Raw genomic sequence first — 21,749 nt, 5'->3', positions numbered from 1 at the left:
AAGATATAGGTGACCCAGAAATGACAGATAGCCTTTAATTTTTTTCTGAAATCCTGGCTGCCACCTGGATAGTTCTTTTCGGCTGGATGGACCCTGGACAGAGACCCTTCATAGCAACATTCTATTGCAATTATTTTATGCTATGAAATAAAAAAGGGATAGAGCCATTAACTATACCATAAACTATACTAAGCCTTACCAAAAAAACCTTCTGCCCTACCCTAGAGGCAGATGCATTCTGGCTTTGAAGCAGACTATTTTCAGAACAGACTCCCCTATCTGTGGCTGGCAGTCCAGACGGAGTCAGCAGGTGGGGAGAGGGAGCTCCATCCTGACAGCCAGTGACAACTGGCTGGCGCTCTTCAGAGGGAAAGGAGCTAAGCAGGGAACGGCCTGGAGCCATGGCCCAGCAAGGAGGAGGAAGAGAGGAAGAAGAAGAAGAAGTGACCCTGGGGAAGATAGACTCCCGGGACCCCCTCACCAAAGAGATAGATCTGGTGGAAAGAGACCCCAAGCAGATCAACCAAGAAGTGGTAAAGGTGAGAGCATTCCTATTTTAATGGCAGAAAGAAGCACACTTCTGAGGATGCAAAATGATGAAGTTCCCTTTAGACTGAGAGCAGATGGAGTGAGGAGGTGGGGGGTGGGCAAAGCTTTCAAAAATAGCCCAAGAACAAAAGAGAAAATTCCTTCTGCAGATAGCACCAATGCTCCTTTGCAGTAACTTAAAGAAAGCAGAGTGTGCTCTCTACTCTCCCCCTTACGATATTCATTTGTGCACCAAGTGAGACCTAAAACTTGTCCCCCATCCACCTCCCCAGAACCCTAAAGTCCACAAGCGGGAGCCGGGTGCAAAAGTTGTGAAGAGAGGGGGAGATTAAGGGACAGTGCTCCTCTGAGGAGCTTGTTTTCAGTGCCAGAATTGAGCTCACAGCCCTTTCAGGCAGAAGATCCCATCCCTCCTTTCCTTGGCAAGCTTTCTTCGTTTCACCAGCCTCTCTGGGGTGGGTGGGTGGGTTGCTGCTGTTGTGAAAACAATTGGGACCTACTGTAATACCTGCAGATCCGGATCAACCTTCTGCTCATCTCTGCTATGGCAAACTCTCCTTAAAAAAGGGAGAGTGGGATATGTGCCCCACGGAACATACAATCTAAAAGAGCCTTGAGCATCTCGTATTGTGGCAGAAAGGCAGGACTTTAATGTTGTTGTTCAATATATATATATATATATATACATGCAGGTTTTGGTGTTTTCGGGTATCTTCCCGTGTAAGAGTTGGGGTGTCTAGGCGACGTTTCGACGAGGTCTCACTCGTCATCTTCAGGCTGGTGCTTTCGGCTTCTTGTTACTAGAACAGAGCAGGATCTCAGTGTTTGAGTTCCTATAAATACTGTTGAGGGGGTGTGGTGTATAGCCTCCAACGTTCTGGGCAGAGAGGAAGTTCCCTGGTTATTGTGCCTTTTCTTCTTTTGTTCATTAATTACTTGAGGGATATCTTGAGTGATTTCTTGAGTGATATTCTGAGTACCACTTAGGAGGGTCATTAGGTGTGGATTAGTTGCTAAAGCTTTCGTGTCTTGACCTCTTGAGCTTGTGAAGAGTTTTTCTGAGTTTTTCTGAGAAGAGTTTTTCTGAGAAGATGGCTGTACTGCACTTAGTTGAGCTCTGGCTTGGCTTCGTGTATAGGGGCGAGCTGTGGTTTTGTGCCCTGTGCCAGCCAGATCTGTGTAGGGATTGCAGGGGGGTGCAGCATCCGGAGGTGCCACTATGGTTTGGCTACTGGATGGTATCTGTAATTTATCTGTGGAGAGGGTCTGGGTTTGGGTCTGGTGTGGTTGATTGGAGATGGCGTTCTGTGTGCCTCTGGTTCTGGTGTCGGTTTTTGTGGGGAGGGCTAATTTCCAGATGTCTGGCAGGCGGGACGTGTCGTCACGCTTGTTCATGTTGTGAGGGTGTTTCTCTATCTCGAAAGCAAATATATATATATATATATATATATGCTTTCGTAGATTTTCACGGGTACAGGAATGCAGGTTTTGGTGTCTTCGGGTGTCTTCCCGTGTAAGAGTTGGGGTGTCTAGGCGACGTTTCGACGAGGTCTCACTCGTCATCTTCAGGCTGGTGCTTTCGGCTTCTTGTTACTAGAACAGAGCAGGATCTCAGTGTTTGAGTTCCTATAAATACTGTTGAGGGGGTGTGGTGTATAGCCTCCAACGTTCTGGGCAGAGAGGGAGTTCCCAGGTTAGTGTGCCTTTTCTTCTTTTGTTCCTTAATTACTTGAGGGATATCTTGAGTGATTTCTTGAGTGATATTCTGAGTACCACTTAGGAGGGTCATTAGGTGTGGATTAGTTGCTAAAGCTTTCGTGTCTTGACCTCTTGAGCTTGTGAAAAGTTTTTCTGAGAAGATGGCTGTACTGCACTTAGTTGTGCTCTGGCTTGACTTCGTGTATAGGGGCGAGCTGTGGTTTTGTGCCCTGTGCCAGCCAGATCTGTGTAGGGATTGCAGGGGGGTGCAGCATCCGGAGGTGCCACTATGGTTTGGCTACTGGATGGTGTCTGTACTTTATCTGTGGAGAGGGTCTGGGTTTGGGTCTGGTGTGGTTGATTGGAGATGGCGTTCTGTGTGTCTCTGGTTCTGGTGTCGGTTTTTGTGGGGAGGGCTAATTTCCAGATGTCTGGCAGGCGGGACGTGTCGTCACGCTTGTTCATGTTGTGAGGGTGTTTCTCTATCTCGATGGCTTCCATGATTATTCTCTTGTGGTGATGTTCCATGTTAAAGAGCAATTTGGAATCTGCAAAATTAATTTCGTGTCCTGTTTCTTTCATGTGTTGGTAAAGAGAGGAAGTTTTTTCTTCTTTTTTGACGGCATTCTTGTGTTCTGCGATACGTGCAACCAAAAAATAGCCAATATCCTCAGAAACCCAAAAGATAAAATCCAGTTAGAAAACCAAGGGGTCTATGAAATACCCTGCAAAGTCTGCCCAGCCACGTACATTGGACAAACAAACAGACGAATAAATGCACGTATCGCAGAACACAAGAATGCCGTCAAAAAAGAAGAAAAAACTTCCTCTCTTTACCAACACATGAAAGAAACAGGACACGAAATTAATTTTGCAGATTCCAAATTGCTCTTTAACATGGAACATCACCACAAGAGAATAATCATGGAAGCCATCGAGATAGAGAAACACCCTCACAACATGAACAAGCGTGACGACACGTCCCGCCTGCCAGACATCTGGAAATTAGCCCTCCCCACAAAAACCGACACCAGAACCAGAGACACACAGAACGCCATCTCCAATCAACCACACCAGACCCAAACCCAGACCCTCTCCACAGATAAAGTACAGACACCATCCAGTAGCCAAACCATAGTGGCACCTCCGGATGCTGCACCCCCCTGCAATCCCTACACAGATCTGGCTGGCACAGGGCACAAAACCACAGCTCGCCCCTATACACGAAGTCAAGCCAGAGCACAACTAAGTGCAGTACAGCCATCTTCTCAGAAAAACTTTTCACAAGCTCAAGAGGTCAAGACACGAAAGCTTTAGCAACTAATCCACACCTAATGACCCTCCTAAGTGGTACTCAGAATATCACTCAAGAAATCACTCAAGATATCCCTCAAGTAATTAAGGAACAAAAGAAGAAAAGGCACACTAACCTGGGAACTCCCTCTCTGCCCAGAACGTTGGAGGCTATACACCACACCCCCTCAACAGTATTTATAGGAACTCAAACACTGAGATCCTGCTCTGTTCTAGTAACAAGAAGCCGAAAGCACCAGCCTGAAGATGACGAGTGAGACCTCGTCGAAACGTCGCCTAGACACCCCAACTCTTACACGGGAAGACACCCGAAGACACCAAAACCTGCATTCCTGTACCCGTGAAAATCTACGAAAGCAAATATCTCACCTCTACGGGGAGGAAACCTTCCAGCTGACAAGAACCTACGAGAAACTAGAAATCCGAAGAGCCACCATCTTATGTGATCTCTTGTTCCTACGCAACTGCCGAGACAACAACTTAATTCCCACATGCTTCCAACTTAAATTCCACTCTAAAACCCCAGCTACCGAAAGGATCCTGAAACGAACTGAACTATCCCTAATCAGAAACGAACTTCATAAGAAAAGATACCTACTAAACCAAACCAACAAAGATCTGCTCACTCTTCACCTCAAACTCTGTAACAAAATCCACCCTGCACTCTGGGACAAATGCAAACAACTAGCCGTTTGGAGAGCTGAAACAGAGTCCTCACATAAGACAGACACACACACCAACAAACTCCACAAACTAGAGAAACGCCAGAAGCCCAGCCACCCTCCACAACAACCCATGAAACAAACAGTACATAACATATCAGACAGGATCCTCACCTCAACTGAAACCAAAGTACTCTCCAAAGGTTTCAACTTTGCAGTCGCCCCGAGACGCATCCCCACGGAAAACATCATATGCGGAGTCGAAGCTAGCCTAACCAAAATCAACCCAGATGAAGCCAATAAAATCAGACTTGAAGTCACCAACATCCTCTGCTCCAGCAAACCACCCAGAAGCAATTTACACAAAGAAGAACAGAAAGCACTCACCAACCTGAGGAAAGACAACAACATAATCATTCTCCCAGCAGACAAAGGTAATGCCACTGTTGTGATGAACACATCGGACTACCAAGCAAAACTATCAAATCTACTCCAAGACCCTACCTACCAACCTATAAAAACAGATCCCACCACCTATCTGGAAAAAACCACCAAATCCAAAATAAAAGCCTCTCCTATCAGTGAAGAAATCCAGCTAAGAATCATCCCCAGAGAAAAATCATCCAGATGCCCCAAACTCTACGGTCTCCCCAAGATACACAAAGAAGGAACACCACTCAGACCAATAGTCAGCTCCATAGGCTCACCTCTACAAAATCTCGCTAAATTTCTCGCTAAGCAACTTCAGCCCTATGCAGAATCTATCGCTTCACACGTTACAAACTCCTTCCAGTTCATAGAAACAATAAAGAAGCAAAACCTACATCCCGACGACCTACTTGTGAGCTTCGATGTTGTATCTCTCTTCACACAAGTGCCCATTAATGAAGCCTTGACAGCCATTCAAAACAAATACAATCCCCCCGAATACATCCTGGACCTGACCAACCACTGCCTAACCAACACGTACTTCATCCACAATGGACAAAGATATAAACAGATAGAAGGAGCACCTATGGGATCACCCCTCTCACCGGTCATCGCAAATCTGTACATGGAACACTTTGAAACCAATGCTTTAGACAAGTCAGAACACAAACCCAAACTTTGGCTCAGATATGTTGACGACACCTTTGTAATTTGGCCACACGGGAAGGAAAAACTAGATAGCTTCCTCACACATCTCAACAGCCTACACCCCAAAATACAATTCACTATGGAAATAGAAGCCAACAACCAACTTCCCTTCCTTGACGTCCTAATCTACAAAAAACCTGATGGCTCCCTAGGACACACTATCTACCGGGAAAAAACACACACCAACCGCTACTTACATGCACAATCACACCACCACCCTGCACAAATAAACTCCGTAGCCAAGACTCTCATCTCCAGAACCAAACGCCTGGCTGACAAGGACCACTTGACAACTGAGTTACAGAATCTCTCAAATGTGTTAATCGCCAACGGATACCAACAAAACAGGGTTACGAAGCTAATCCAAAAAGAAACACCCCCCAAAAACCAAGACACAGAAGAAAACAATGGCATGGCCCTCCTTCCTTATATCAAGGGCACTACAGATAAAATTAGCAAAATCCTCCATAAACACAATATCAAAACAGCCTTTTGCACCAACCAAAAAATAGCCAATATCCTCAGAAACCCAAAAGATAAAATCCAGTTAGAAAACCAAGGGGTCTATGAAATACCCTGCAAAGTCTGCCCAGCCACGTACATTGGACAAACAAACAGACGAATAAATGCACGTATCGCAGAACACAAGAATGCCGTCAAAAAAGAAGAAAAAACTTCCTCTCTTTACCAACACATGAAAGAAACAGGACACGAAATTAATTTTGCAGATTCCAAATTGCTCTTTAACATGGAACATCACCACAAGAGAATAATCATGGAAGCCATCGAGATAGAGAAACACCCTCACAACATGAACAAGCGTGACGACACGTCCCGCCTGCCAGACATCTGGAAATTAGCCCTCCCCACAAAAACCGACACCAGAACCAGAGACACACAGAACGCCATCTCCAATCAACCACACCAGACCCAAACCCAGACCCTCTCCACAGATAAAGTACAGACACCATCCAGTAGCCAAACCATAGTGGCACCTCCGGATGCTGCACCCCCCTGCAATCCCTACACAGATCTGGCTGGCACAGGGCACAAAACCACAGCTCGCCCCTATACACGAAGTCAAGCCAGAGCACAACTAAGTGCAGTACAGCCATCTTCTCAGAAAAACTTTTCACAAGCTCAAGAGGTCAAGACACGAAAGCTTTAGCAACTAATCCACACCTAATGACCCTCCTAAGTGGTACTCAGAATATCACTCAAGAAATCACTCAAGATATCCCTCAAGTAATTAAGGAACAAAAGAAGAAAAGGCACACTAACCTGGGAACTCCCTCTCTGCCCAGAACGTTGGAGGCTATACACCACACCCCCTCAACAGTATTTATAGGAACTCAAACACTGAGATCCTGCTCTGTTCTAGTAACAGGAAGCCGAAAGCACCAGCCTGAAGATGACGAGTGAGACCTCGTCGAAACGTCGCCTAGACACCCCAACTCTTACACGGGAAGACACCCGAAGACACCAAAACCTGCATATATATATATATATATATATATATATATATATATATATATATATATATATAGCAAGGCAAGAACATAAGAATAGAGATGGGTAGTGATGAGCAGCAAATGCAGTTACTTAGATGAAGAATAGGTCAGTGGCTGTTTAGGGCCAAATGTGGCCCTCGGCTGCTTCCCATTTGGGTCCCAGCACTGACCCACCCTTTCCCTCCTTCTCCTCAGGAGAGACCCAGGCAAAAGTCTCTTTAAAGCCCTTTCTCCTTCCAGTATAAACAGCAGAAGCTCTTCTGCACTCGATCCATGAAGCACTTCACCAACTGAGATACAAACAAAAGCCCAACGTCTGTTGCAATTTGCTACAGGGAAAGAGAGTAGTTTCTCCAAGAATCCTTTCGTCTGTGGGCTCACCCACACTTCCCTTGATCCGAGAGGTTTTTCTTTTGTTCTGCTGCTTTTCCCGGGAAAGCCCACTCTTTACTGCTGAATTGGAACAAACGTCAATCAGGTTACAGCAGTAAAGGGCAGGTTTAGGACCTCAGAGGTGTGGCTGAGCCCTGCGTCTGGGTGGATATGGCCATTGAGCGAATGCTGCTGTCCGTTCAATGCTTATATTTGTTTCAGAACAACGTCCTTGTGGACAGTTAGGGCTGATCCATACTTCCTCTTGTGCCACTGCTTTCCCCTGCTCTTTAGCACTCAATTGGAGCAAAAGGAAGCTTGGGTTTTCTGCGGATTGCCATTTGCTCCGATTTAGAGTGGCTTTCCCTGGGAAAGGAGCAGGGCAACCACCCAGACCCATTGCTTTCTCGGCACAGGACAAGCCGAAGTGTGGATGAGCCCTTAGTCGCCAAGGGATGGCTTTGGGGCAGCTGGAGTGAAGGTGGCACGGCAGGGGAGGAAGAGTCAGCTAGGTCTTCGCAGAAAAGGTTGGGCTGTGAAAAGGATTTGAAGAGGGAGGGAGAAAGAGGTAGGAGGCAGTTTGTGGCCTAAGGGCAGTGAGAGAAAATGGCCAATGTACTGGACCTCTCACCGAGCCAGAAACAGGACGCAGATGCCTTAGCTGACACCCTCACTGCATTTATTTCAAAGACATGAGCCTCAGGTGCAGGACTGCAAAGCTACCTACAGCTAAAATTTCCATAAACATGAAATAATGTTTTTGTGGAATAGAATTAAAACAGGAGAGTGAATGGGAGATCTCAAAGGCAGCTGGAACAGTCCTTCAGCCCATAGTGGCAGTCGCTTCCTCCTAGTTCATCTTTAGAAAGAATTGGTCACCACCCAAAAATTCAGAGTGGTGGCTATTTCTGTAACTCAGACCCACATCCGCGTTCATTTCTCCCAAGCACCAGAGGCTCATGGGAGTTCACAGGGAGGAACTGGCAATTGGTGGCCAGGATTGTTCTGGGCAGTGCTTTTCTTCTAGAAAAAAGAGGTGCCAGTATTGCATACCTTTGAGTACCTCCAGAAAAAAGCACTGCTTTGCAGGGAAAACCATGTGCTTTAATGTGTGGTGTGCACTGACAAGGACATGGTCAGTAATGCTGTGGGTTCATGAATTTTACTAGCCCATGTATAGCCTGGAAAAGAGAAGGAAGCAATCTCTTTCCATATGCAAGTGCTTCCAGTCTTACAGGTCACCTCATGGGAATTCTTACTCCCCATAGGTGACCAGGCAAGTGGTGTGGTGTTTTTTTATTGTACTGCCCAAGGCTCCAAGCTGTGTGTGTTTGTGTGTGTCTGTTCATTCCAGCTGCAGTGGGGAAGCAAAGCCTCCTCTCTCTGTGTTCCATGTTTGGCCCTCAGAAGTAGAACTGGATGCAGTTCTCGTTTTAGCTTTATGACTCTGTCAACGGGTGGTTATCCCACCGTGCAAGGAAGCTAACAAGGCTATAAAAAGGACAGATTGAAAAGAAGAAGAAAGAAAATGGCGCTGGAAGGATAATGCTCATGTTTAATCCACTTAATGCTGATCATGTTGCTCTACATTTGGGAGGTCTGCTCTCATCTCTTTACATTTTAATCTGACTTTTGCTCAGGATTTAAAATACAGTCGTACCTTGGATCCCGAACGCCTTGGTACTCAAACGTTTTGACTCCTGAACGCCACAAACCTGGAAGTGAGTGTTCCGGTTAGCAAACGTTCTTTGGAACCCCAACGTCCAACCAGCCTTCTGATTGGCTGCAGGAGCTTCCTGCAGCCAATTAGAAGCTGCACTTTGGTTTCCGAATGTTTTGAAAGTCAATCGGATTTCTGGAACGGATTCCGTTCAGCTTCCAAGGTACAATTGCACACCAACCCTGCCCTTCTTGGCAGAACCTGGACAGCTCCCAACCATTAAAAGCAGTCTGTAAATTCACACTTTCTCTAATCTAGGATGGATTATGATCAATTTGCACAGAAGTCCAGGGACTATTTTAGTGCTGGGGGCAGAAAACCTACATGACAACCCTTCTGCCACAAATGAACATGGGTGGGGGTGTGTGCAATGCACCAGGAGGTTCTACCAGAAGTTCCTCTGGGTTTGGTCTCATCAGTCTGATCTGTCTGCCGCCTCTAATGGTGGATTTCAACTCTTTTGACTGAGGCAGGTGCCTCTTCCTGGTGCATGAGAGGTCTGCCTCTGCAAGGAGATTAAATAGGTGTGCTTAAACAACAGTCATAGCTCTGTAAAGGCTCTGTAGAGCCAGTAAAGGCAAGTTTCCCAAGGAAGGAGGTTTCACAGAACCAGCCAAAGGAGCCAACTGAGGTTTCTACACAGGAAATTGCCATCCAAAGCAAATATTTTCTCCTGATTACCTGAACAGCCCAAAGGATTCATATGGTTAGGAGAGATCCTTGAGGTAAGCTGGACCCAAGGCCACAGAGAGCCTTAAAATTCACTACATTGCAGTATGTTAAAAATTTGCCCATGTAATCCGAGGAAATGATTGAGGAAAATAGAAAGAATGAAACATGAGAACATAGCCAGAATAACATACAAGAAAGGCCAGTCGGCTGGCACATATCCTGTTTGGGACAGAATCTTCCCCAAAGGTGTTTCATCCTCATGTACATTTCTGACCATTGATTGTGGACCTCCTGGCTCTTCTAGAAGTGGGTGCAGAACCAGGGCAGAATGACAGGCCACCTAAGAACAAAAGATCCCGTCGAGTTCTCACAGGGGCCCAAAAGGTGTCTGTGAGCAGAACCTGAATAGAAGAGCCCTCTCCTCATGGTCTTCAGAGGCACTATCATGGCAAGTAGCTCCTGCTAGCCATGTCCGTCATGAATTTGTCTAATTCTCTTTTAAAGCCATCCAAGTTGGTGGTCATCACTTCTCATGGGAGCGGATTCCATAGTTTAACTATGAAGAGCTTCCTTTTGACTCTTCAGATGTTCATGATGCAAATGTGTGTGACAAAGCATAGTTGGCCACTTGTCGGGGGGAAAGGCAGCTTCCTGTGTGGAACAGCTTGGGGTACTGAAGCAGCTGGGATGGGAGGTTGCGTAACTCTATCCTGACAACTGCAACTCCCCACATAGGGTAGAAGACAAATGTCTGTGAGGGTGAGCACAGGCTTAGAGCTTCACCAAGAGGAGCAACGGCTTTGGGGAGGGGATTTTCAGCAAGCACCGTCTCTTGCTGTCTCTCTGCTCATAGCCATTCCATACCAGAAGCTGCTTTGGCCTGGCCATTTTGTGACATGCAGCTGTGTGAAATGTCTAGCTAAGGGCAAAGAGCACTCATCCATCACACGCTAGGACCCAGATGTGCAAGGCTGGTTGCAGCTCCCCCAGAGGCAGAGATGCTCAACAAGACTTTCTAAAATTCATATCCTGGTTAAAATTAAGCCCTGCCTGACTCATGGCTTTTTTCCCTACTTTGTCAGGTGGACTTTGAAGATGTGATTGCTGAGCCAGAGGGCACGCACAGTTTTGACGGGGTGTGGAAGGCGAGCAACACCACTTTTACTGTCAGCAAGTATTGGTGTTACCGGATTCTGTCGGGGGCCCTGGGCGTGCCCCTCGCCCTGCTCTGGGGCTTCCTCTTTGCCTGCATTTCCTTCTGCCACATCTGGGGAGCCATGCCTTGCATCAAGAGCTACTTTATAGAGGTGCAGTGCTGTGGGCGCTGCTATGCCCTCTGCATACGCACCTTCTGCGACCCGCTCTTCGAAGCTGTGGGGAAGGTCTGCGGTGACCTTCGAGTGGCCCTGCGCAAGGAACGTGCCAAGGACTGAGGCTCTGTTTGGGACCAGGACAGGACTCCGGGGTTTGCCTTCCTCCAGCTAGAGGCCTGATCTAGGTGGGAGCTTCCAGCTGGTGGAGCTATTCCTCTAATTCCCTGTCCTCCACATGCCAAGACAAAGTGGTGGTCTGGAATGGGAAATCCAAATAATAGCCCCTAAACACACACACACGACAGAAACCTCATCAATTAGGCTGGCATGGCAGGCGTTCTGAGTAGGATATGCCCTATGGGTCATGCATCTGTCTGTCTTCTATTTCTGCCCCCACGAAGCAGCCCTCTGTCTCACAGTGTGCCACAGTATGAATTCCTTTGTGTACAGAATTAAAGCATCATGTCTCATGTTGTGATTAGCTCCATCCTCTCCTAGGACCGACAGTCACAAGACATAAGGTTTCATCCATCTATTCTCTCGTCCCTTTGAAGCTGCGGTGTGCTGTCAGGGACAGCCTTTCAACACTTCTTTTTCCAAACAGGGGAAACAGCAGCACTGTGGCAACTGCACAGTTACAAAAACCCAAGTTCAGCCACTAGTGTCAATTCCTGCTTTGAAAAGAAAGGTGACTATTTTTCTTTTGTTAAAAGAAACAAAAACGAAATTGGATTGTATGAAAATAAAGCCCAAGAGATCCTTCAGTGCCGTGTTTATTCCATAAAAAAATTCCGGCTGGAGGGTGCTATCTGCGGAGAGTTTACAAATCCAGTTTATTGCAAGAGACAGCAGGGGGAGATCACAGTACAGAATTGTTTCTGGTAATGGAGAAGAGAATCAATACCAGGGCTGTGTGTATGCTGTGATTCTGTGAGAGAACCAAAAAGGCACAGGATGTGGTACTGGGCACCAAATTCCACTTCCTGAGAATCTCAGCTGTATTTTTAATAAAAAAAATATTAAAGCAGGTTTCTAGCCTTAATGGCTGCAAAGATATGTTTGAAAGTGTGTGGTCCAAAGCCTGTTGATATTTTAGAAGCCACAGGAGTGGCTTAGTAAGATTTCCATGGGGTGGAATCTCAGAGCGCTGTACTGATGCTTCCCCCTCTTTTTGACTAGCCCAAGCAGAATAAGTTATGAAAGAGACTCCACGCAAGTTTGCTTGATTTGCATAATTTATACAGGTTGAAGAATTCAGCTTTTCTTGGCACAGAATTTTAAAGCCTAGAGTTACACACAGCCCTGATTAATACTGAGCAGCTCAGACTTTTTATTTTAAAAAAGGAGAGAGAGGAACAAAGTAGACCTTCCTTGAATGCAAGGGAAACATTGGCACATGGATGCGCTCCCCCAACTATGTCCCCTTACTTATTGCCCCAATGTAAAAGGGTGATGCGCACAGGGATGAGGTTGCACCGGGGACAGCGGGGGGGGGGGAAGAGTTTTACAAATCCAGACAAATGTGAGAAGCACCAAGGGATACATTTCGGGGTTTGGGAAGCGAGGGAAGAAGAGAACACAGCTGGCGAGGGCTTGTGTGAATCATGTCAGGAACAGAACACACATACAAGAGAGAGAATCCTCCTTTTCAACCCCTTGCACTGTAACCCACACTAGTCACTATTAGCCCCCCCCCCACCCGCCCTTAGCCAAGAACAGATCCAAAGGAATCCTGGTCCCCCACCTCACCACTTTCACATGCAAATCCAAGTGCAAACCATGGGTAGCAGAGGAGAGGCGGAACGGGTGGGGGCAGACAGTCCTAAAAGTTGCCATATGTTTAAAGCAGCTCCCCACCCCCACCCCCGACACACCCCCACCCAAATCCACAACATTAAAACTTCCAGACTCGCCTCCAGGGTGCACAAGGACACTGGATAGCAAATTCCGCTTAACGCATTTGGCTTGAAATTAAACTCCCATAAAAATCAGATCGCCCCCCTCCCAAATTGTTTTGTAACAGGAGAGAGAGAGAGACACTCACACATCTGCCCTGAGTTGGTATTCAGAAGATGAAGGGGAAGGGGAAGATTATCACAGTATTGGGCAAGACATGTTGGGGACACTTCCCCCCACCCCAAGTCTGGCTCACTCTCCGTTCCCAGAGGATTTGAAGACCCCTCTGCCCCGCAGGAGCACCCTGTTCGAAGAGACTGTTTTGGCAGGGATGGCTCCCTTCTTGCCAGCGGGGGTGCCCTTGGGGGGCTGTGGCTGCTCAGGGTGGGTGAGGGCATCGTCAGCCCCCATCTGCTTCAAGCCAGAAGTTTTTCCAAGAAGTTCCTTGAACACAGAATCCATATTTCTGGCAACCTCCTGAAAATTGAGAAATAGAGAAAAAGACTGGTGAGGGAGCAGGGCAGGTGGGGGGGGAGGAACTGCAGAGGCAGCAGAAATGTTCTATGAGGAGAAAGAGAGAAAATGATTGGCACTTTACCTTATCTATTTCCACCCGTTTCTCCATTGGCCCCTGCCTCTCTGAGCTGTTGACTCCCCAGGGCCGTGGGCTAACTTCTGGCCTGGGGCAGAGCAAACAGAACAGAAGAGAGTATTAAATTTAAGACCTCCTATTGTCCCTAACTGCATCATCAGGATTCTAGTCCACATAGTTAAATCTCTGCACTTCTCTGCTTGCCTCTCAGCTATGTTGTTCTGCGCTTCTGTTTCCCAGAGTGATGGGAAGTTATGGGCAGGGTCACAGGGCACATTTCCTTGGGGGAAGAGTATGCTAGAGACTTAAGGTGCCTTTGAATTTTGCACATTACTTCTCTAACCACAATGACAAGTGTAAGAGAGAGCGAGAGCGAGAGCGAGAGCGAGAGCGAGAGCGAGAGAGAGAGAGAGAGAGAGAGAGCGCGCAAGCACTATCAGGCTACACTATAAATCTATGGAGGGACATTCCTTATCTTTGTGCAATACAGGAACAGATTAACAGAGGTAAGATGCCTTTACTTCTATTCTGGATCACTGTTCCATACAAACTCAAATACTGCCTACCTCCTTTGCTTTTTTCCTGACACTGCTCTGACAAGGCTTATGATGTCTGTACCAGCATTCCTTATGTTTTCAGCAAGCTGTTTCTCTTCAGCATAAAACTCACTTTGCTAAATTCTCCCTGATCTTTCCAGCACCATCTTACCTGCACCTCTGCTGCTCATTTGATTCTTCTTTCCCTACTAATGGATCCCTATGGCTGGATCCGCTCAAGCAGTGGCAGAATGAGATGGCAGAATGGACTGTTCCATTTCAATCTGCCTACAGAGGAAAACCATTTTTGAACGCTCTCCCATATATATATATATATATTAGATTTCGACTTGCAGTGAGCTTTGTTGTTTTTTAGTGTAAGGAAGCATTCATGGGGCAGCGACACAGCTAGGTGGCAGAGCAACTGCTTTGCATGCAATTCCCGGTGCAATCCTCAGCATCGCCAGGGATCCTGCAATGCTTCTGCAGGTCAGTGTAGCCAATACTGAACTCGATGGACCAGTGGTGTTCCTTGTTATAAGCCTTCTTCCTATGTTTGATTCTAAAATGAGAATCTCATGCCTACGGTCACTTTACCACTCCAAGACTCTGCCACCTCACCTGCTGCATAGGTTGTAGATCTAACCAAAGGCCTGACTATTACATTGCCAGAGTGGTGGAGTCACTTCTGCATGGCCAGATCCCAGGCCACTCTGGTATCATCAATGCATTCTAAACAGAGGTTCAAAAGAGAGTTCGGATGGCCATCTATCAGGGATTCTTTAGTGGCAATTCTGGCATTGCAGGAAGCTAGACTAGGTGAGCCTCGGGTCCCATCCAGCTCTACAATTCTATGATTCTAATGAGAAGCAACCCACCTCCTTCTCTTCTGCCCTGGGCAAGGGCTTCCCATGGACCTTACTAGAGCAGCCTCACACACTGCTCTGATGCCCTGAGCACACCCAGCTGAAGGAGGACAGACAGACAGCAGTTTAATTCTTTATTACAAAGCATGAACTTGTGGTATCTCCTAAGGTGCACCAAACACTCACGTACGCTTCTGGTGGCTAAGCAGCTGGCATCCCCTCCCCAGGCTAGTGCTCCAAGCTGTTGAGCAGAATGGTGGCCACATCTCCACCCAAACTTAGGTACTCTTGCCTGACAGGATGTGTGCAAACAGCCTGCGGCTTCTCCTACATGGATGTTGCCACTGTGCCTGCCTCTTCGAACCCCTCCTGGTCCTTGGAGACAGCAGGGAAGAAGACGGAGGGGATTGGGGATTCTACCAGCCACCTCTCTCAGGAACTGTCTCTTCCTCTGCTCCTGGCGTGTTCTGCACCTCCTCCCCTGTCTCCAACTGCTCGGCCTCTTCCCCTTCCTCCAGCCCCGACTCCTGCTGCCTCGTGGGAGGCACAAAAGCCCACAAATGGCTGAGCCCTTCCCCTGCCTCTGCTACACACTCCTCAGAGCCCTGCCAGTCCCTGACATCTGGTAATACAAGAGTCATAGAATTGTAGAGTTGGAAGGTTCAGCCCCCTGCAATGCAGGAATCTCAACTAGATCATACATGGAGAGATGGCTATCCATCTAACGTACACTTGCAACCACGGGGAATTTCACCCACCTACCCATGCTTTCTTCTTCATTGCTCTCACCTTTCAGTTGGGTGAAAGGTCCTGGAGTGGGCAGGCTGCAGGAGGGGGAAGGACAGGCGGCCCCCATCCATGAAGGGCGATGCCAGCTTGCGGATGGGGCTGCTCCCTCCACCACGCTGGCGACCCCCACCACCCGCATCCGAATTCATCCGCAGCCTGGGAAAGAGAGAGAAAGAGCATCTGCTTATAAGACGGATCCTGCCCCAAGGTGCCCAGGCACAGCCATCTCTGGGGTGGAATGCAACCGTTCCTACAGGTGCCGTCATCCTCCACCACGCAGCCAGCGCTGAGATGCTGCCACTTCCTGGGAAGAGGTCTGTCTGCCACACCTTCTCCTACCTGCTGGCGGGTTCAGGGAGCGGCTCATCCACAGAGGGTCCCGTGTCAATCTCTAACCTGGAACTCCGGGGGCTAGATTGTTTCTCGCTGCCAGGGTAAGCGACAGGGGGAAATAGAAACTTGTTAAAAAAAGCCGGTGGGAGGAATTTTCCTCCCGAGGTAGCCTACGGTGCTTCCCCACAGTCACCTTTCTAGAGGTCCTCAGAGCATGGCCACAGTGGGGAGCTGCAAACACTAACTTTGCTTAGCCCACCCACGAGGAACAGGGAGTCCTGAAGTAACTATTCAGGACAGAGGGGCATCTACCCAGCACTCCCACTGCTGTAAGGACCCTGCCCTTTTATTTTTCTTAAAACAAACAAGCTTCTGACACAGCATACACATCATATATTTAAAGCCCATTGCTTCCTGCAAAGAATCATGGGAACTGTAGTTTACCCTGCCAACAGCCACAATTCCCAATAGCCTTAACAAACTACAGTTCCCACAATTATTTGGAGGAAATTGTGCACTTTCCATGCATGTTGTGTATGCACCCTAAGTTTCTAGTCCTCATTATGGCACATAAATCTTGGAAATAAAAGGTCACTAGATAGGAGCATCACGGGGCACCTGTTTCCAGTACCTTTATGACTCTCTGTTGCCCATTAGTTCTAAATATCCATGGACTTTCCTCCTGAATCTTGGTCTACACATGCAGCTGAGTGCTGGTGCTTACCTTCAAAGCCCCACATGGCTTGGGACCTGGAAACTTGAGGGATTGCCTTCTCTCACATCAAGCAGCCTCAGAGGTAATGTATCAGGTAAACCCACCAAGGGCCCCTGAGGAGAGCATCTTTTTCATAGCAGCATCTCACTGGTGGAATTCTCACCCCAGGGAGGCTCGCCTGGCGCCTACACTAATATATTTCTATATCAAACCCCTTTATGCTTTTACCAGGCTTTTAACCTCCAATCTATTTCTCCTCCTTGCTCCCTGGGCCACAAACATATCAAGCACTGCTTTTCAGTGTTTCTGTTAGTTGATCTACCCAGGAAATTTATTATTTAAGGGCAGTATACTTTTTAAATAAATAGAGGCAGCAGAATAAGGGCCCTAGAGTCCCAGTGTGGTAGACTGGATTGTGCTTCTTCAGGCTGCAAATGGAGGAACTTGCCTTTTAAAAAACATTCTCTCACATAAAAGAACTCCATGCACGGGAAAATCTAGGACCGCAGGCAGAAAGGTTCTAGCTCAGCCTTCTGTGTTAGTTTTCTACTTGCAATCTCTTCCTCTTCCTCTTCTTCTTCCTCTTCTTCATGTCATTTCCCACCCCCAGCCTGAACCAATGCAGCCCAATCTGCCACCTAAGAACTCTATGACCTCAGGCTCCTGCATGCCTAGGGCAGGCACAGCACCATCACAGAACATCACAGCTCTTCAGCTCTGTAAAAGGCTGCTTCTTGGAACAAGGTCAAAAGGTTCCTTAAAGAGACAGGCACATTTTAACTCACAACTGCACTTGTGGGTTCTGGGCAAAATGCAGAACTCCGATGATACAGAGAGGAGAATGCAACCCAGCTCCCACTCACCCGCAAAGTAATCTGGCCCAGGAAATCCATATCAGCCTTAATTGGGCTGAGGGAAGCCACAGACCCTTTTCCTTCCCCACAGGCTGTGGTTATTGGTCAGTGGTAAACGTGGCCTGTCTTGTAAACAGCTCCTTTTTATTCTGCAGTTGAGTCCAGGCATGGCTTCAGTGCTGCAGGGGAGGCCCTGCATAGTCCCGCTGAGACGACTCATACGTTTTGCGCCACTTCTCATCCCACAAGTGACCCACAGGAACCCGCATACTGTGGTCCAGCATATTAGCTAGTGACTGGCAGCCTGCTTGTGTGGCTTCAGCCGTTCTTTGTCAAAAGCAGTAAAAAGAGCCACCTCAGCAAAGGAAAGTGTTTCCCTTCCAAAACAGGAAAGCATTTACAAGGTGTCACAACCAACTGCCTGGAACAATGAGGAGCTGTATATATAGTAGGACAGCCCCAAAGAAACGATAAAGACAAAGGCTGTGGTAATAGGACAGTTGATGGTGCCAGAGGTTTCCATAAACTTCTTTTGGCAAACCCGCCCCCAAGAGAGAGGGAATGAACCCTTCTTCCAAATAAGACAAGTGAACTGCAGTTGCTGGGGGGCATCAACAACAGCCCAAGAGTGGAGACACTCCAACATTCAGGCAGGACGCCATTCATGCAATTAGCAAGTGGCTTTTTATAAAGTAAATTGCAGTCAAAGGGGAGAGGATTCCAGAATGTGGCATATTAGGCGGGGGGGGGATGTAGCTTTAGTTCTTTGCCCCCCAGCCACATCCCTCATCTCGACCAGGCCCCGCATGGCTTCTGCTGGCTTTTGAGAAGGAGCTCCTCCCTTGCATTCCCAGTGTCAACAGCATAGGAACACAGGGGAGCTGCCTTTTAATGAATCAGACCAAAGGTCCACCTCAGTCAGTATTGTCTACATGGACTGACCGCCGCTGTCTAGATTACAGACATGGTTCTCTTCTGGGTGGGACCTGGAGAGACCAGGGATCCAACCAGGTTCTTTCTGCATGCAAAGTTCTGTCACTGAGCTACCATATCTATATAGTGATATGAACTGGGGCTGCAGTGGGAGATGAAGGGTTAGGGACCCACTAGCACTCAACCCAGGGAGTGCACTCATCCAGTGCTTTGGTTGATTAGCAGAGGGGACTTTGGGAAGACTTCACCCCCAGCTACCTTGATGCTTCCACTTCTCCAGCTTATTTCATTAAACCTAGCTTAACAGTTTAGGAGTAAGTAACTCTCTTCACACGGGCCAATTGCCACTCTCTTCCCCAGGTCTTCCCTTCAAGGTGTGCAACTCACCTGTCAGGCAGGACAATGGGAGGCACTAGTCCCCGGTTGTTGCCACGCTCACCTCGCCGCCAGCCAACTGGGCCCACTCGCTGTGGCGTAAAGCGCTCCTCATGTTGAACCGCAGAAACAGAGCGAGGCACCGTCTCGGACTGGGAGTCACACTCTGGGAGGGCAAGAAGGCACAAGACCAGAAGCTGGACATATTCTCAATTTGGGTCTGGGCAAGATGTTTCTGCAGATCCCAAAAGGAAACATGGTGGCTTAAACGGAGGACTGAGGGCTCTTCCCAAGGATCTCGCCCACCTCAGGGTAGTTGTCAGTTGCTTGTGATAGATGCCAAGGCAAAGCCTGAGCTAGACTATGATCCCAGAGAATTCTTGGTGACAAAGCAGATCTAGCCAATTTTGGTACTTGCGTGTCCATAAAAAAAGAGGGGGCATCCATAACACATTATTAAACAGGAGGTCAAATATTATTTCAAGTGGCTTCTGAAATGGCCACTGTTATTTTATGGGTTGGAATAATGTATAGTGTAGGGGTGCTCACCTAATATTATTGTGACAACCTGGAGGTGGGCTGGTCACTGTATGTATCAGTACTCTCTGTGGGTGCATTTGTGACCCAGGCCAAGTCCTTCCAGTAGCGCTGCCTTCAGTAACTGGGATGATGGGCAGATTTGGTCCTACCACCTGGGCTGCAATCTGGGGCATATGGTAACCCCAGCTGCACATAACTCCCCACCACTCACCATCTTCGCTAGCTGGTGTTTCGGGGGTCCCCTCCGTCTCAGGCTCCTCTGCTGTGGCCTCCAGTGGCAACACATCACTGTCAGCAAGAAGGAGGGAAATAAGAGAGTGTGACAGTTACCATTTCCTTGCAGGGGTCTTTCCAGTGGGACGGAGGAATGAGCATTACCAGCTGCACTGAACCACATGCAAATTTCTCACACACACAACAACGCCTCACTGCTCCTTTGCTCACAGCGCCCACCCTCTCCCCGTCGCCCCTTCATACCAGTACTCCTCCTCAGCCAGGGCCATGACCTTCTCATACTGGGGTCCGGGCAGTTGGCTAGTCCCAGGGAAGATGGCCTCGTGGTGCACGATCAGGCACTTCACCACCTCGTTGATGTGGGGCTGCACCGACACAGCGTCCTGGCCTGCAGGGACGGTCACCAAGGTAGGGCCAAAGCACACAGCTAGGTTGTGGGGATCCATCATGTTCTCATCGCTATAGTGAGACAAGCTGAGGGAGGAAGAAGGTGTGTGTTACAGGGGAGGGGCCTCCTAGCCCCAGGGAGCGCTCTCTCTCTCTCTTGCCGTCTCCATCTGGCCACCCAGCACCTAGATACTCACTGGTTGAGGAAAGCAAAGAGGTACCGCAGGACCACCAACACAGCAGGGGGGAGCTGGGAAAGGAGAGCCCGGAGGTGGGAGATACGCTCGGCCGAAGATTCGAGCTCTGAGAAGAGACCATCAGAGGGGGCAGCACATATTGGACTTGGATTCACATAAACACAGGCACAAAGAAAGAGGCCAGGAGGTCCCGCACTTGAGTCGGGATTTGTAAGCTTGCTGAGCAAACAAACACACAGCAGAAGTCTCCAGTTCTTGGTCTGCCTCCTCTTGCTTCTTGGTGTGTTATTTGTGCTTTAACCTTCAGAAGTATCTGAAATGTTTCCATGATTAAGTCATGCCATTGTTCCAGCAGCTGAGACCTACAGCCTTTTCCATTCTGCCCAGCTGAGAGTCTCAGCAGCTCAAAAGCTGCTCCTCTTTCCTTTCCCCTCACTTCCGTTTGTCACTTCTGTACAACACTGCCAACATTGGGGACTATAAGCTGTACTAGGATCGAGTGTGTGTGTGCCATAATGTCAATCCTATGCACGCTAGTTACTATAGGCACTATATATCAACAAACAAACAAGAATAATGAAACAGGGGTCTGCACATCTGCGCACAAACTTACGGGCTGTTGCCAGCAGCTCAGGGACAATGTCACAAGGAAAGAGTGGCTTCTCCAATCCCCGAAAATACAGTTTCAGCACTCCAGCTACGGAATCCAAGTCATGGTGCATGTAGCCATCTGCCAGTGGGTCCTCGCCTGGTGAAGAGGGAGCAGTCATTACAGCAGTCCCTTTCTTAACCTTATCACATGGTCTCTCATGAGCCCAAAGATCTTTCTCCCATCTTTTTACTTTGGCCTTCAGTGGTTGATGGTACAGTGAGTTCCAGAAACATTGCTATGGTCTAGTTTTGTATGTTTAGGCTGTTCTGAATTATTGTTACATTTGCACTTTTTAAAGTAATACTTTGACGTTTTAAACGACTCTAATTTATATTTTATTATGTCGTGACATAATTTTGTGAGTACAATTTTTTTCTCTTGAAGAGCGGGATATAAATCTGTTTACTGGTCATCTTTGGACCGCTGTGTTGCAGGAGCAAAAGCATTTGGACGCAGGAGAATGTCTTTACAATCCCTCCTCCTCAGCCATGAAACTTCCTGGATGAACTTGGACAAACTAGCCTCTCCCACTAACCTACCTCAAAGGGCTGTTGTGAGCATAAATGAAGAAAGTATTGTGCATGGAAATTGTATTGAGATTCCTTTGGGGTATGATATTTAAAAAGAAAATGCTATAGAAGCAATAAATACATAATTGTGTCAAAGCAGAGTGACTGATTTGGAGAGAAAGGTGGGTGTCTTTCAGAGGAAGCGCCTGCAGAGGAAGTCATCCTAGGGGAAGAGCGATGGATCAGTGCGTAGAACCCAGGCTTCATAGGCACATACATGCAAACTCAACTGCTGGAATTTTCATGCAGGGTTGGGAAAGACCCCAGGCTGTTTGAATCCCTGGAGAGCCCCTGCCAGTCAATGTTGACAATAGGGGGGGTTGGTGGACCAAC

General features: G+C 47.8%; 2 protein-coding genes across 5 annotated transcripts in view; one reads left to right on the top strand and one right to left on the bottom strand.

Annotated features, from left to right (window-relative positions):
* Positions 1-289: 289 nt before the first annotated feature.
* On the top strand, positions 290-11,712 carry LOC308576532 (caveolin-3-like). Its single transcript, XM_081175936.1, has 2 exons — positions 290-539; positions 10,718-11,712. Exons 1-2 carry the CDS (start codon positions 402-404, stop codon positions 11,066-11,068), a joined length of 489 nt encoding a protein of 162 aa, XP_081032062.1. The 5' UTR covers positions 290-401; the 3' UTR covers positions 11,069-11,712.
* ARHGAP4 (Rho GTPase activating protein 4) overlaps positions 11,706-21,749 on the bottom strand; it is a 45,105-nt gene continuing 35,061 nt past the window's right edge. For 3 of the 4 annotated variants that reach the window (XM_081175920.1, XM_081175921.1, XM_081175923.1), the window contains 9 exons: positions 20,809-20,943; positions 20,196-20,301; positions 19,855-20,085; positions 19,589-19,665; positions 18,850-19,003; positions 15,967-16,053; positions 15,628-15,783; positions 13,443-13,524; positions 11,706-13,321 (listed from right to left, as the gene is read on the bottom strand). In XM_081175920.1, the coding sequence (XP_081032046.1) occupies positions 13,097-13,321; positions 13,443-13,524; positions 15,628-15,783; positions 15,967-16,053; positions 18,850-19,003; positions 19,589-19,665; positions 19,855-20,085; positions 20,196-20,301; positions 20,809-20,943 (1,253 nt within the window). In that variant the 3' untranslated portion in view covers positions 11,706-13,096. The remainder of the gene's footprint in view (positions 13,322-13,442; positions 13,525-15,627; positions 15,784-15,966; positions 16,054-18,849; positions 19,004-19,588; positions 19,666-19,854; positions 20,086-20,195; positions 20,302-20,808; positions 20,944-21,749) is intronic. The other variant, XM_081175922.1, reaches the window with a different exon arrangement.

This window comes from Podarcis bocagei (genome assembly GCF_964188305.1).
Source record: "Podarcis bocagei genome assembly, chromosome: 17".
Taxonomy (NCBI): Eukaryota; Metazoa; Chordata; class Lepidosauria; order Squamata; family Lacertidae; genus Podarcis; species Podarcis bocagei.
The sequence above is the reverse complement of the archived record's forward strand: the minus strand, read 5'-3'. Positions and strand labels throughout refer to the sequence as shown.

What these genes read in the sequence shown, in the direction of transcription:
- LOC308576532 (XM_081175936.1), top strand. Translation starts at nt 402, where the DNA reads ATGGCCCAGCAAGGAGGAGGAAGAGAGGAAGAAGAAGAAGAAGTGACC. An exon ending in TCAACCAAGAAGTGGTAAAG is followed by an intron (nt 540 to 10,717) that starts GTGAGAGCATTC and finishes CTACTTTGTCAG; the next exon opens with GTGGACTTTGAAGATGTGAT.